The sequence below is a fragment of the Somniosus microcephalus genome, chromosome 1 (genome assembly GCF_052327205.1).
Source record: "Somniosus microcephalus isolate GS21.2 chromosome 1, FLI_Smic_1.0, whole genome shotgun sequence".
In the NCBI taxonomy this organism is placed as follows: Eukaryota; Metazoa; Chordata; class Chondrichthyes; order Squaliformes; family Somniosidae; genus Somniosus; species Somniosus microcephalus.
This window is the reverse complement of record NC_140987.1, coordinates 6,585,297-6,601,427: the sequence shown is the minus strand read 5'-3', so window position 1 is coordinate 6,601,427 and position 16,131 is coordinate 6,585,297. Positions and strand designations below refer to the sequence as shown.

The 16,131-nt window shown below is 49.1% G+C and overlaps 2 protein-coding genes across 2 annotated transcripts in view; one reads left to right on the top strand and one right to left on the bottom strand.

The window, feature by feature from the left end:
• The window catches only part of LOC147123908 (coiled-coil domain-containing protein 152-like), a 352,349-nt gene extending 345,504 nt beyond the window's left edge, over positions 1-6,845 (top strand). Inside the window, exon 9 of the mRNA XM_085964314.1 lies at positions 6,490-6,845. Coding sequence (XP_085820440.1) covers positions 6,490-6,612 — 123 coding nt within the window. The 3' untranslated portion in view covers positions 6,613-6,845. The remainder of the gene's footprint in view (positions 1-6,489) is intronic.
• Positions 6,846-9,969: 3,124 nt separating this feature from the next.
• LOC147123907 (selenoprotein P-like) overlaps positions 9,970-16,131 on the bottom strand; it is a 30,146-nt gene continuing 23,984 nt past the window's right edge. The window contains exon 5 of the mRNA XM_085964186.1: positions 9,970-11,446. Within this exon, the coding sequence (XP_085820312.1) occupies positions 11,135-11,446 (312 nt within the window). The 3' untranslated portion in view covers positions 9,970-11,134. The remainder of the gene's footprint in view (positions 11,447-16,131) is intronic.

Here is a 16,131-nt window from a genome sequence, read left to right as displayed (position 1 = left end):
GGAGTCGGCCATTCATCCCCCATAGAGTCTTACCGCACAGGAGTCGGCCATTCATCCCCCATAGAGTCTTACCGCACAGGAGTCGGCCATTCGGCCCCCATAGAGTCTTACCGCACAGGAGTCGGCCATTCATCCCCCACAGAGTCTTACCGCACAGGAGTCGGCCATTCGTCCCCCATAGAGTCTTACCGCACAGGAGTCGGCCATTCGTCCCCCATAGAGTCTTACCGCACAGGAGTCGGCCATTCATCCCCCATAGAGTCTTACCGCACAGGAGTCGGCCATTCGTCCCCCATAGAGTCTTACCGCACAGGAGTCGGCCATTCGTCCCCCATAGAGTCTTCCCGCACAGGAGTCGGCCATTCCTCCCCCATAGAGTCTTACCGCACAGGAGTCGGCCATTCGTCCCCCATAGAGTCTTACCGCACAGGAGTCGGCCATTCTTCCCCCATAGAGTCTTACCGCACAGGAGTCGGCCATTCGTCCCCCATAGAGTCTTACCGCACAGGAGTCGGCCATTCGTCCCCCATAGAGTCTTACCGCACAGGAGTCGGCCATTCGTCCCCCATAGAGTCTTACCGCACAGGAGTCGGCCATTCGTCCCCCATAGAGTCTTACCGCACAGGAGTCGGCCATTCATCCCCCATAGAGTCTTACCGCACAGGACTTGGCCATTCATCCCCCATAGAGTCTTACCGCACAGGAGTTGGCCATTCATCCCCCATAGAGTCTTACCGCACAGGAGTCGGCCATTCGTCCCCCATAGAGTCTTACCGCACAGGAGTCGGCCATTCGTCCCCCATAGAATCTTACCGCACAGGAGTCGGCCATTCGTCCCCCATAGAGTCTTACCGCACAGGAGTCGGCCATTCGTCCCCCATAGAGTCTTACCGCACAGGAGTCGGCCATTCATCCCCCATAGAGTCTTACCGCACAGGAGTCGGCCATTCATCCCCCATAGAGTCTTACCGCACAGGAGTCGGCCATTCGGCCCCCATAGAGTCTTACCGCACAGGAGTCGGCCATTCATTCCCCATGGTGTCTTACCGCACAGGAGTCGGCCATTCATCCCCCATAGAGTCTTACCGCACAGGAGTCGGCCATTCGTCCCCCATAGAGTCTTACCGCACAGGAGTCGGCCATTCATCCCCCATAGAGTCTTACCGCACAGGAGTCGGCCATTCATCCCCCATAGAGTCTTACCGCACAGGAGTCGGCCATTCGTCCCCCATAGAGTCTTACCGCACAGGAGTCGGCCATTCATCCCCCATAGAGTCTTACCGCACAGGAGTCGGCCATTCATCCCCCATAGAGTCTTACCGCACAGGAGTCGGCCATTCGGCCCCCATAGAGTCTTACCGCACAGGAGTCGGCCATTCATCCCCCATAGAGTCTTACCGCACAGGAGTCGGCCATTCATCCCCCATAGAGTCTTACCGCACAGGAGTCGGCCATTCGGCCCCCATAGAGTCTTACCGCACAGGAGTCGGCCATTCATCCCCCATAGAGTCTTACCGCACAGGAGTCGGCCATTCGTCCCCCATAGAGTCTTACCGCACAGGAGTCGGCCATTCGTCCCCCATAGAGTCTTACCGCACAGGAGTCGGCCATTCGTCCCCCATAGAGTCTTACCGCACAGGAGTCGGCCATTCGTCCCCCATAGAGTCTTACCGCACAGGAGTCGGCCATTCGTCCCCCATAGAGTCTTACCGCACAGGAGTCGGCCATTCGTCCCCCATTGAGTCTTACCACACAGGAGTCGGCCATTCATCCCCCATTGAGTCTTACCACACAGGAGTTGGCCATTCATCCCCCATAGAATCTTACCGCACAGGAGTCGGCCATTCATGCCCCATAGAGTCTTACCACACAGGAGTCGGCCATTCATCCCCCATAGAGTCTTACCGCACAGGAGTCGGCCATTCATCCCCCATAGAGTCTTACCGCACAGGAGTCGGCCATTCATCCCCCATCGAGTCTTACCGCACAGGAGTCGGCCATTCGTCCCCCATAGAGTCTTACCGCACAGGAGTCGGCCATTCGTCCCCCATAGAGTCTTACCGCACAGGAGTCGGCCATTCGTCCCCCATAGAGTCTTACCGCACAGGAGTCGGCCATTCGTCCCCCATAGAGTCTTACCGCACAGGAGTCAGCCATTCGTCCCCCATAGAGTCTTACCGCACAGGAGTAGGCCATTCGTCCCCCATAGAGTCTTACCGCACAGGAGTCGGCCATTCATCCCCCATAGAGTCTTACCGCACAGGAGTCGGCCATTCATCCCCCATAGAGACTTACCGCACAGGAGTCGGCCATTCGTCCCCCATAGAGTCTTACCGCACAGGAGTCGGCCATTCATCCCCCATAGAGTCTTACCGCACAGGAGTCGGCCATTCGTCCCCCATAGAGTCTTACCGCACAGGAGTCGGCCATTGATCCACCATAGAATCTTACCACACAGGAGGAGGCCATTCATCCCCCATAGAGTCTTACCGCACAGGAGGAGGCCATTCATCCCCCATAGAGTCTTACCGCACAGGAGTCGGCCATTGATCCGCCATAGAATCTTACCACACAGGAGGAGGCCATTCATCCCCCATAGAGTCTTACCGCACAGGAGGAGGCCATTCATCCCCCATAGAATCTTACCGCACAGGAGTCGGCCATTCATCCCCCATAGAGTCTTACCGCACAGAAGTCGGTCATTCGTCCCCCATAGAGTCTTACCGCACAGGAGTCGGCCATTCATCCCCCATAGAGTGTTACCGCACAGGAGTCGGCCATTCATCCCCCATAGAGTCTTACCGCACAGGAGGAGGCCATTCATCCCCCATAGAGTCTTACCGCACAGGAGTCGGCCATTCATCCCCCATAGAATCTTACCGCACAGAAGGAGGCCATTCATCCCCCATAGAGTCTTACCGCACAGGAGTCGGCCATTCGTCCCCCATAGAGTCTTACCGCACAGGAGGAGGCCATTCATCCCCCATAGAGTCTTACCGCACAGGAGGAGGCCATTCATCCCCGATAGAGTCTTACCGCACAGGAGGAGGCCATTCATCCCCCATAGAATCTTACCGCACAGGAGCCGGCCATTCATCCCCCATAGAATCTTACCGCACAGGAGTCGGCCATTCATCCCCCATAGAATCTTACCGCACAGGAGTCGGCCATTCATCCCCCATAGAGTCTTACTGCACAGAAGTCGGCCATTCATCCCCCATAGAGTCTTACCGCACAGAAGGAGGCCATTCATCCCCCGTAGAATCTTACCGCACTGGAGTCGGCCATTCATCCCCCATAGAATCTTACCGCACAGAAGTCGTCCATTCATCCCCCATAGAATCTTACCGCACAGAAGTCGGCCATTCATCCCCCATAGAGTCTTACCGCACAGAAGTCGGCCATTCATCCCCCATAGAGTCTTCCCGCACAGAAGGAGGCCATTCGTACCTGTACCTCTTTGAAAGAGCTCTCCAATTCAGTCCCACACCCCAGCTTTTTCCTCATAGCTCTCCAAATTAGTCCTCTTCAAGAACATGTCCAATTGCCTTTTGAAAGTTCCTATGGAATCTGCTTCCACCACCCTGTCAGATAGTGCGTTCTAGATTTTGACAACCCTCTGTGTGAAGAAATTTCTCCTCTTTACCTCTAGTTGTCTTGCCAATTATTTTAAATCTGTGACCTCTGGTTACTGACCCACTTGTGAAAAGAAACAGTTTCTCCTTATCTACTCATCAAAACCCCTCATAATTTTGAATACCTTTACCTATAACCTTCTCTGCTCTAAAGGGAACAATCCAGCTTTTCCAATCTCTCTAGGTAACTGAAGTCCCTCATCCCTGGTATCATCCTGGTAAACCTCCTCTGCACCCTCTTCAAGGCATGGACATCCTTCCTAAAGTGTGGTGTCCAGAATTGTACTAATTCTCCAACTGAGGCATAACCAGTGCTTTATAAAGGTTTAGCATAAGTTCTTTGTTTTTGTCTTCAGTGCCCCTATTTACAAAGCCAAATATCCCATACACTGTCTTAACTGCCTTATCAACTTGCCTGCCACCTTCAAAGATTTGTGAATATGCATCCCCAGGTCCCCCTGCTCATTCACCCCCCTCAAAATAGTACCATTTAGATAATACCGCCTCTCCATGTTGTTTCTCCCAAAGTGCATTACTCACACTTATCCACATAAAATTGCATCTGCCACCTGTCTGCCCATTTCACCAGCTTATCTAAGTCATGAAGTCTACTACTACCCTCTTCACTATTTACTACGGTGCCAAGTTTTGTATCATCTGCAAACTTCATTGTACTCCCTATACCCAAGTCCAGGTCATTTATATATAACAAGAAAGGCAATGGTCCCAATATCGACCCCTGAAGGACCCCACTGCATACTTCCCTCCAGTCAGCAAAATATCCGTTTACCACTACCCTCTGCCTCCTATCCCTCAGCCAATGACGTACCCAAGTTACTAACGTCCCTTTAATCTCATGTGCTTCTACTTTCCGAATAAGTCCGTCATGTGAGTAAGTTTATCAAATGCCTTTTGAAAGCCCATATATACAACATCTACTGCACTATCTTCATCAACCCTCTCTGTTACATCATCAAAGAACTCAATCAGGTTAGCCAGACACGATTTACCTTTAACAAACCCATGCTGGCTGTCCCTTATAAACCCATGCTTCTTCAAGTGAGTATAATTTTGTCGTTGACACTGGTCTCTAGTAGTTGTCCCACCACTGACATTAGATTGACTGGCCTGTAGTTACCAGGTTTATCCCTCTCCCTTGATTTGAAGCCTGTTCTGCCATTGAATGAGATCATGGTTGATCTGTACCTCAACTCTATTTACCTGCCTTTGCTCCAGATCTCTTAATACCCTTACCTAACAAAAATCTATCTATCTCAGGCTTGTAATTTTTCAATTCACCCAGCATCCACAGCTTTATTGGTGGAGCGAGTTCAAAATTTCCACTCCCCTTTGTGTGAAACATAGAAACATAGAAGATAGGAGCAGGAGTAGGCCATTCGGCCCCTCGAGCCTGCTCCGCCATTCAATGAGATCATGGCGGATCATCCAAACTCAGTACCCTGTCCCTGCCTTCTCCCCATATCCCTTGATCCCTTTAGCCTTAAGAAATATATCTAACTCCTTCTTGAATATATTTAATGTATTGGCCTCCACTGCCTTCTGTGGTAGAGAATTCCACAGGTTCACCACTCTCTGGGTGAAGAAATTCCTCCTCATCTCTGTCCTAAATGGCTTACCCCTTATCCTTAGACTGTGCCCCTGGTTCTGGACTCTCCCGCCATCGGGAACATCCTTCCTGCATCTAGCCTGTCTAGTCCTGTTAGAATTTTATAAGTTTCAATGAGATCCCCTCTCATTCTTCTAAACTCTAGCGAATATAAGCCTAATCGACCCAATCTCTCCTCATACGTCATTCCTGCCATCCCAGGTATCAGTCTGGTGAATCTTCGCTGCACTCCCTCCATGGCAAGAACATCCTTCCTCAGATAAGGTGACCAAAACTGCACACAACACTCAAGGTGTGGTCTCACCAAGGCCCTGTACAACTGCAGCAAGACATCCTTGCTCCTGTACTCGAATCCTCTCGCTATGAAGGCCAACATACCATTTGCCTTCTTAACCGCCTGCTGCACCTGCATGCTTACCTTCAGCGACTGGTGCACAAGGACACCCAGGTGTCATTGCACTTCCCCTTTTCCCAATCTATTGCCGTTCAGATAATAATCTGTCTTCCTGTTTTTGCCACCGAAGTGGATAACCTCGCATTTATCCACATTATACTGCATTTGCCATGCATCTGCTCAATCACCCAACCTGTCCAAATCATACTGGAGTTTCTCTGCATCCTCCTCACAGCACACATGCCCACCCAGCTTTGTGTTATCTGCAAACTTGGAGACATTACATCTAGTTCCCTCGTCTAGATCATTTATATATATTGTGAATAGCTGGGGTCCAAGGCCCGATTCCTGTGGTACCCCACTAGTCACTGCCTGCCACTCGGAAAAAGACCCGTTTATTCCAACTATTTGCTTCTTGTCTGCCAACCAGTTCTCTATCCAAGACAGTACCTTACCCCCAATCCCATGTGCTTTAACTTTGCACGCTAATCTCTTATGCGGGACCTCATCGAAAGCCTTCTGAAAGTCCAAGTGTTTCTTGATATCACCCCTGAACGGCCTAGTTATAATTTTAAGTTTATGCCCCTTTGTTTTGGACTCAAGGGGGTCCAGAAAACTGTCACTTGTGTGGCATCACCATCATAAAAATGGCCCCGAGGAGCTCCGAGTCCTCTGTCTCCCCAAACATTAGTTCACAAAGTCAGTACCCTCTGAGAGTATCACAGAAATAAAATCTGCAGGGGCATTAGCTCTTAATGGCTATTGTGGGACAAGTGAAACGATTAACTTGGGCCTTAGGAGGTTGACTGTCAGTTTGTTTCTCCTTGTGATAGAAGTTACAGCATTTGCAAGAGGAGAAAAACCGAGAGATTGCAGCCCTTCGCCGGACCATTCGTGAGCTTGAACAGCAGCGAGATTGCAATCAGGGCTCGCACCTTAAACGCCGAAGGTTTTAATAGCAACACATTTTGGTGCAGAGTCTTGCTAGACATAAGTATGAGACATGAATTGTGACTGCAATGTTGTGGTCCAATCTCTTACCCACACTATGCTGGGAGTGGAGAAACACCATTTTTGGCCCCAGATTTCAGCTTCTAAGGTTTTATGTCCTTTCATTGATTGTTTGAGTGAGTTTTGAATAAATACTGTAATTCTGATTAAGTGTTTGCAATAAAATTCAGATAGTGGAGCAGTTGTTAAGAAGATCAATCATTTTAATAGTTTTATTGAAATTATTCTAGAATTCTTCCTTTTGACTTTCTCATTAAGATCCAACATTGAGACGGGAGCCCAGTTGAATTGATAATAGCAGAGAGCTGTCCTATATGGTGAGGATCAGAACGCTTCTCCGTGGAACTCTGGATGTGTCAGTGATTCTTGGGCCGCGATTTTGCCGGTGCTCAGAGGGCGGGTTCGGAGGCGGGTCAGCTGTCAAAATCAAAATGATTGACAGCTCCGAAACGAGCCCGCTCCGAACCTGCCTCCATGTAAGTTTCCAAAGTGTCGGGTCCACGATTGCAGAACAGACCCGGCACCAAGCGGCGGGGGAGGCATTTAAGACAGTTAAATGCTTGTTAAATGCTTGTTAGCTACTAGCGAGCCTTTTTCTATTTTAGCACATTTTTAATGGGGTCCACGTCGATCAGAGATCACGTCAGGTAAGTAAGTCGGGAGTTCAATCGAGCTGAATAGAAGCTAACATTTCACATCTGTTCACTTTCCAATATCAGAAGTTGCTGATTTCAGGATTTGGAAGGCTGGATTTTCCAAGCCCTGAAGAGGCGGGCATGGAGGTGGGACAGCCGGTAAATTCAGAGAAATTGGGGGTGGATGGCAAACCCGCCTCCGTGCCCATTTGCCAGGAGGCGGGAAGATGTGCAGCTTTGGGTCCCGTCTCCGGGAGGCGGGAAAGGCATTTAATCCTTTTAACTGCCAGTTTAAAAAAGTGTTCACTTACCTTTTTTTCCTTCCATAGCCTTTAGCCGCGCTGGATGGGGAGAGTTGACATCCTCCTTGTCAATTTCAGGTAATGGGTGATGGACCCAATGTTTGATGAGTCCTCACCACAAAGACTCATCAAACTAAAGAGAATGTCAGTGTTTGACAGCTTCACAGAGCTGTCAAACGCTGTCATTTCTTCTTTCAAGAAGTCTTGACAGATAGCACGTCTGACGTTGACGTGATCTGTCAGTGACTTCTTCCCTAATTGGCCTGCTGAGCCCACAAGGCAGGCTTAACAGGCTTAATCAGGGGAAAATCCCTCTGAATGGTCAGGCGAGGATGGAGGCGGGACGTTGACACGACAAGCAGCAGTCCCGCCTCCATCCTCGCCTCCATTCACAAAATCCAGCCCTTGATGTTTATTGAGGCTGTAAGTGTGTGGTGTAAACTCAATATCCACTGTCACCTCCTTGGAATAACCACTCTCCCCATTGACTGATTGCTTCTAACATCTCATCCTCACCTGCCATATATAGCAGCAGAATTGGAACGATTTATATTCCCTCACCCTGGTCCTCAGAATCTGAACATGATCAGCCGCAGCAGCAGCAGAACCAGGCACACCAGCAGCACCAACAACAAGAGTGCCAACCTTCTCCTCAACCACCTGATGCTACACAGGGCAGAGGGCATCAGTGCAGGTCTGCACCGCGCCGCAGGAGATACCCCCAACACAGGGTTTACAGGAAGCTTCCTCAACATGACTGAGCAGCAGTGCCAAAGGAGGCTGAGACTAGTGTGACAGGTAGTCGCTAAGAGGGGATCTCATTGAAACTTATAAAATTCTAACAGGACTAGACAGACTAGATGCAGGAAGGATGTTCCCGATGGCCGGGGAGTCCAGAGCCAGGGGTCACAGTCTAAGGATAAGGGGTAAGCCATTTAGGACTGAGATGAGGAGGAATTTCTTCACCCAGAGAGTGGTGAACCTGTGGAATTCTCTGCCACAGAAGGCAGTTGAGGCCAATTCATTAAATATATTCAAGAAGGAGTTAGATATATTTCTTAAGGCTAAAGGGATCAAGGGATATGGGGAGAAAGCAGGGACAGGGTACTGAATTTGGATGATTAGCCATGATCTCATTAAATGGCGGAGCAGGCTCGTGGGGCTGAATGGCCTACTCCTGCTCCTATCTTCTATATTTCTAAGCAGATTCAGATTCCCTGGAGGAGGGACTCTCATTCTGCTGTAATGCAGAGTCAATTCAAACCCTAACTACCAATCTGCCCCTGTCACACAGTACTGCCGCCCGATTATCAAAATCCACGACAAGGCCTTGGACAACATGGACCACTTTTCATACTGTCAACAAGGGCAGACGTCGATGACAAAGTCCAACACCACCTTCAGTGTGCCAGTGCAGCCTTCGGTCGCCTGAGGAAGAGAGTGTTTGAAGACCAGGACCTCAAACCCAGCACCAAGCTCATGGTCTACAGAGCAGCAGTGATATCCACCCTGCTGTATGCCTCAGAGACATGGACCATGTACAGCAGGCACCTCAAAGCACTGGAGGGGTACCACCAACGCTGCCTCCACAAGATCCTGCAAATCCATTGGCAGTATAGGTGCACTAACGTCAGTGTTCTCGCTCAGGCCAACATCCCCAGCATCGAAGCTTTGACCACACTCGATCAGCTCCGATGGATGGGTCACATTGTCCGCATGCCCGATACGAGACTCCCAAAACAAGCGCTCTAGTCGGAGCTCCGGCACGGCAAGAGAACCCCAGGTGGGCAGAGGAAACACTTCAAGGACACCCTCAAAGCCTCCTTGAAAAAGTGTTAAATCCCCACCGACACCTGGGAATCCCTGGCCCAAGACCGCACAAAGTGGAGGAGAAGCACCCGGGAAGGCGCCGAATACCTCGAGTCTCTTCGCCGGGAGCAAGCGGAAGCCAAGCGCAGGCAGCGCAAGGAGGGCACGTCAACCCAAGCACCCCACCCACCCGCCCCTTCAACCACCGTCTGCCCCACCTGTGACAGAGACTGTAGGTCCCACATTGGACTCATCAGTCACCTGAGAACTCATTTTTAATGTAGAAGCAAATCATCCTCGGTTCCGAGGGACTGCCTAAGGAGAAGAAGAGTAATCCAGAGTCAATTCAAACCCTAACTCCAGATTTATACTACAAAACTTTAGTGTAGGCATAAAGCAAAATCTTTGTCGTGTAAATTCATCCTTAAATTTCATATAACTGAAATGCAGTGTGAAGTCTCAATACCTGCAATCTTTCCAATACCAACTGACCAATATTAAACAGGACTTGACCATTAATGGAGCTGTTCAGAGACACACAAGACTGCACCGACAGTGCTTTTCAGAAACAGAATATTTATTAAAATCTTCTTACAGAATACTTCCAGTGCATTACAGACTTGCCAGAAAATCTAATTTGTCAACATTTACCATACAGGGATTCAGGTAAACTAGGGTCAATGGTTTCCCTGGTAACCATCATGAAATATGGTGCCTGCTTCCAAACAAACCACAGCTGTCTTTCATTTCTTTATAATCAGGTCTTTTGTTTTTACTGAATAAAGCAGAAAGTAAAGAAAAAAGTGGTGTACTGCCTAGTGATTCACAATGTTTCTAACGGATTGTTGTGACTGTCCTCGCTCAGGTTAGAGAGTAGAGTAGGAATTCTGACTTGTGTATTAATGACCCCAACCACAGGTCGCACTCGTCCTATCCAATTCCAGCAAATGTAGGTGTTATTTACCAATGGTTCTTAAAAAATGTTCTTGCTTGTTTTAATTGAAATGGAAAAAATGTTTCAGCGGAAGACAAAAAGTAGAAGGATTCTCTTTGTCTCAAAATTATTGTAGGAAAAAAATTGATGGATCAAAAATACCTAACTGTTGTACATTATGCAGATTAGCTTTTCAGCTTTACTTCTCTTTCCTTTGTGTTTGCCTTACATCAGATAGCAGCTCCTACAGAGTAGTTTGTGCTGCTGTCCTCACAGAAGCAACCACAAGGATGGGGAAAAAAAGCAACAGCGACAAGGACTAACCGGAACTTTGTACTGATCGGCCTCGTAATACTGGTTTGGTAGCAGAACAGCCCTCAAGATGTTGCAGTGAACCTTAAAGCTGAAATCCAAACAGGGGTTTTCAAAGCTTTGTGAAAGCAGACAACAGTTTACATTCCAATCAGATTGTTTACTGCTGCCCATGTTGTCACTCTCAGCTTCTACCGCCTTGTCATGGTTCCTGTTGGCTCTGCCTCGCCCGATCTTGTTGTGGTCAGAGAGCAGAGAGCAGGCGTCACTGTCAGGATTCAGAGAGGCTGTCCTCGTTCAGCTGTCCCTGTCACTGTCAGGATGATGACCGCCCCCTGCAGTGTCAAGTCACCTCGTTATCCGAGGAGTCGCCACTGAGCAGCTGACGGCAGTATCATCATCACCTGATCCCTGCCAACTCTGACATCCCGTCGGGCTTTCATTTGAACTCTTTCTTGCAGTGCGCTCTGTGTTTTCACAGAGTTTTCTGTTGCTCTGAGCTGCTGGCTGCCGCAGAGTCATGAGTTCCTGCTTCACTCCCTTCTAAGCCAGCTGGGTGATGGTGACGCTGGCGGTGCTCATGGTTATGCTGGCGGTGCTCATGTTCACCTTGTTCTAACTGCGTGTCATCTGTCAGGTTATGGTGGCTTGCTGGTTCCTCATTACGTGTTCTATGGACATTGTGATTGTGGTTCCGATGTGAATGCAAATGCATTCTTTGATGTTCGCCTTCTTCAGTTTTTATTTCTTCTGTTACATTTCTTGCACTGCATGCTGGTGGATGGTGCTGCAGGTACAAGAACAGGACATTTCAAACCGTATAAAGGTGGCGCACATTTCTAATTCCATTAAATTTAGACACAGTGTACAGATATTTACATATAACATCCCCAATGAGTGTAGCAATTATAGCCCACGCGGTTCCCATATGAAAGCTTAATGTACTCATCCCAAATGTATAATAGCAAAATACTGTGGATGCTGGAAATCTGAAATAACAACAGAAAATGCTGGAAATACTCAGCAGGTCAGGCAGCATCCGTGGAGAGAGAAACAGAGTTAATGTTTCAGGCCCTTCATCAGAACTGGAAAAAGCTGGAGATGTAACAGATCTTAATATCTGTGCAGAGACAGTGGGGTGGGGGTTAGGAGGGGAGGAAGGAATTGAAAGAACATCCTGTACTTTTGTATGAGGCAGGAAAGATAAAATGTTGCAAATGGGAATGGCAAAAATCATACTGCATGAAAAATGGGGGCAGGGATAATTATCTGAAATTGTTGAACTCAATGTTGAGTCCGGCAGGCTGTAAAGTGCCCAATCGAAAGATGAGGTGCTGTTCCTCGAGCTTACGTTGAGCTTCATTGCAACGATGTAATAGGCTGAGGACAGAGAGATCAGAGCGGGAGTGAAGCGGTGAATTAAAGTGACAGGCGACCGGAAGCTCGGGGTCACCCTTACGGACTGAACGGAGGTGTTCCACAAAGCGGTCGCCCAATCTGCGTTTGGTCTCCCCAATGTAGAGGAGACCGCATCGTGAGCAGCGAATACAGTATACTAGATTGCAAGAAGTACAAGTAAATCGCTGTTTCACCTGGAAGGGGTGTTTGGGGCCCTGGACAGTGGGAAGGGAGGAGGTAAAAGGGCAGGTGTTGCATCTCCTGCGCGTGCACGGGAAGGTGCCAGGCGAAGGAGAAGGGCTGTTGGGGGTGATTGAGGAGTGGACCAGGGTGTCGCGGAGGGAGCGGTCCCTTCGGAATGCTGAAAGGGGAGGTGAGGGGAAGATGTGTTTGGTGCTGGGATCACGTTGGAGGTGGCGGAAATGGCGGAGGATGATCTGTTGAATGTGGAGGCTGGTGGGGTGAAAGGTGAGGACAAGGGGAACCCTATCATGGTTCTGGGAGGGAGGGGCAGGGGTGAGAGCAGAAGTGCGGGAAATAAAACTGCTATTTCAATGTAGCAATTTATTTTAAGTACACTAATACCTGTGCTAAACTGGCACTGGGGTGAATTTGACATGAATGTGCTAAGCATTTATACGAGTACAGCATGATTATAGTTTCTACCCTGTGATTTTAAAGACGGGCGGATGAGGGGAAAGCCACTGGGGACCTGCTGCCATTTGCATGCAGTGGGTGGCACAAAGAGCAGGCAGTGGTGGGGCGAGGGAGGGAAGTGCAAGCTCAGTGGTGGAGCAGCAGCAGGCCTGATCACACAGATCTTTCCTCATCCTCTGCTGCCATCATGTCAGGCGGGATCACGGAGGAGCATCCAGCCCTGCAGCATACATTGAAATGTGGCTTTACTTCTTGTTGGATCACTAACGCACAAACTTATGTTCTTAAGTGCAGTTATTCAAAGTGGAAATCTCCAGTGGATTAAGGGTACCACCTGGTGCGGTACTAAGCTGTCAAATGTTGTTTAATAATTGCTCCTGTGACGCACCTTGGGACATTCACTTGGGAAATCCAGTATGATTTGGACAGGTTGAGTGATTGGGCAGAAGCATGGCAGATGCAATATAACGTGGATAAATGCGAGGTTATCCACTTTGGTGTCAAAAACAGGAAGGCAGATTATTATCTGAATGGCAATAGATTGGGAGAAGGGGAAGTGCAACGAGACCTGGGTGTCCTTGTGCACCAGTCGCTGAAGGTAAGCATGCAGGTGCCGCAGGCGGTTAAGAAGGCAAATGGTATGTTGGCCTTCGTAGCGAGAGGGTTTGAGTACAGGAACAAGGATGTCTTGCTGCAGTTGTACAGGGCCTTGGCGAGACCACATCTTGAGTATTGTGTGCAGTTTTGGTCGCCTTATCTGAGGAAGGATGTTCTTGCCATGGAAGGAGTGCAGCGAAGATTCACCAAGCTGATACCTGGGATGGCAGGAATGACGTATGAGGAGAGCTTGGGTCAATTGGGCTTGTACTCGCTGGAGTTTAGAAGAATGAGAGGGGATCTCATCGAAACTTATAAAATTCTAACAGGACTAGACAGACTAGAGGCTGGAAGGATGTTCCCGATGGTCGGGGAGTCCAGAACCAGGGGTCACAGTCTAAGGATAAGGAGTATGCCATTTAGGACTGAGATGAGGAGGAATTTCTTCACCCAGAGAGTGGTATTCATTAAATATATTCAAGAAGGAGTTGGATATATTTCTTAAGACTAAAGGAATCAAGGGGTATGGGGAGAAAGCAGGGACAGGGTACTAAATTTGGATGATCAGCCATGATCGCATTGAATGGCGGAGCAGGCTCGAGGGGCCGAATGGCCTACTCCTGCTCCTGCTCCTATCTTCTATGTTTCTATGGGACTCTCCCTGGTCAATGTCAGAGGCTGAACCAGACCGTTCGCAACCTCAGCACCCTATTTGATCCTTGGATCAGCTTTCAACTACATATCCGTTCCATCAAGACTGCCTACTTCCACCTCCACAACGTCCCTGCCTCAGCTCAACTGCTGCTGAACTCCTCATCCATGCCTTTGTTACTTCTAGACTTGATTATTCCAATGCTCTCCTGGCCGGCCTCCAATCTTCTATCCTCCATAAACTTGAACTCATCCGAAACTCGGCTGCCCGTGTCCTAACTCGCACCCAGTCCCGTTCACCCATCACCCCCTGTGCTCACTGCCCCGTGTCCTAACTCGCACCCAGTCCCGTTCACCCATCACCCCCTGTGCTCACTGCCCCGTGTCCTAACTTGCACCAAGTCCCGTTCACTCATCACCCCTGTGCTCGCTGCCCGTGTCCTAACTCGCACCCAGTCCCGTTCACCCATCACCCCCTGTGCTCACTGCCCCGTGTCCTAACTTGCACCAAGTCCCGTTCACCCATCACCCCCTGCTCACTGCCCCGTGTCCTAACTCACACCCAGTCCCGTTCACCCATCACCCCCTGTGCTCACTGCCCCGTGTTCTAACTTGCACCAAGTCCCGTTCACTCATCACCCCTGTGCTTGCTACCCGTGTCCTAACTCGCACCAAGTCCCGTTCACACATCACCCCCTGTGCTCACTGCCCCGTGTCCTAACTCGCACCAAGTCCCATTCACTCATCACCCCTGTGCTCACTGCCCTGCATTGGCTCCTGTTCTGACAACGCCTCGATTTTAAAATTCTCATCCTTGTTTTCAAATCTCTCCATGGCTTCGCCCCTCCCTATCTCTGCAACCACATCCAGCACTACAACCCTCCCGAGATCTCTGCGCTCCTCCAATTCTGGCTTCTTGCGCATCCCCGATTTTAATCGCTCCACCATTGGTGGCTGTGCCTTCAGCTGCCTGGGCCCTAAACTCTGGAATTCCCTCCCTAAACCTCTCCGCCTCGCTCTCCTCTGTTAAGACGCTCTTTGACCAAGCTTTTGTTCACCTGTTCTAATATCACCTTGTGTGGCTCGGTGTCAAATTTAGTTTAATAACGCTCCAGTGAAACATCTTGCGATGTTTTACTATGTTAAATATGTTATATACATGCAAGTTGTTGTTGCACAAACTAGAAGGTCTGAGGTTTGATCTATGTTTGTATTTAGTTAGCTAATCTCACTCAGGGAGAATGTTGGGATGTCACAATTGATGTCAGCTCCCTGAGCTTGGGACAGGAAAATAAGTCAGAGTTCCCACTATTCAGTGCCCCTGGTATGGAGATATATGTCTCAACTCAGGCAGAATGGTGACTAGACTGAGGAGAGTTGGCAGCAGCCATGGACCCACAGCAAGTCAGTACATTCAAGGCAGGAATGGAACTTTTAAATATTCTCAGTGAATAAATGAATAGATAATCCTCTTAGTAACTATTTAATCAAAAATCACATATCACTGTGTCTGTAATATTGTGTATCTGTGTGTTTCTAGCACTGCAACGAGCCTGTAATGTTCCACCACAGGCCGATCATTACATAGAATCTACAGTGAAACAGGCCATTCGGCCCAACTGGTCGACACCAGTGTTTATACTCCACACAAGCCTCCTAGAAACATAGAAGATAGGAGCAGGAGTAGGCCATTCAATGCGATCATGGTTGATCATCCAAATTCAGTACCCGGTCCCTGCTTTCTCCCCATATCCCTTGATCCCTTTAGCCTTAAGAAATATATCCAACTCCTTCTTGAATATATTTAATGAATTGGCCTCTACTGCCTTCTGTGGTAGAGAATTCCACAGGTTCACCACTCTCTGGGTGAAGAAATTCCTCCTCATTTTTGTCCTAAATGGCTTACCCCTTATCCTTAGACTGTGACCCCCTAGTTCTGGACTCCCCGACCATCAGGAACATCCTTCCTGCATCTAGTCTGTCCAGTCCTGTCAGAATTTTATAAGTTTCAATGAGGTCCCCTCTCATTCTTCTAAACTCCAGCGAGTGCTGCCACTCTAATACCTCTTCCCACCCATGCCCCTATACCCCTCCAGTCCCTTCTCCCTCAAATATGGATCTAGCCACCCCTTAATTGAGTCACTGATACCAACCACTCCATTTGGCAAT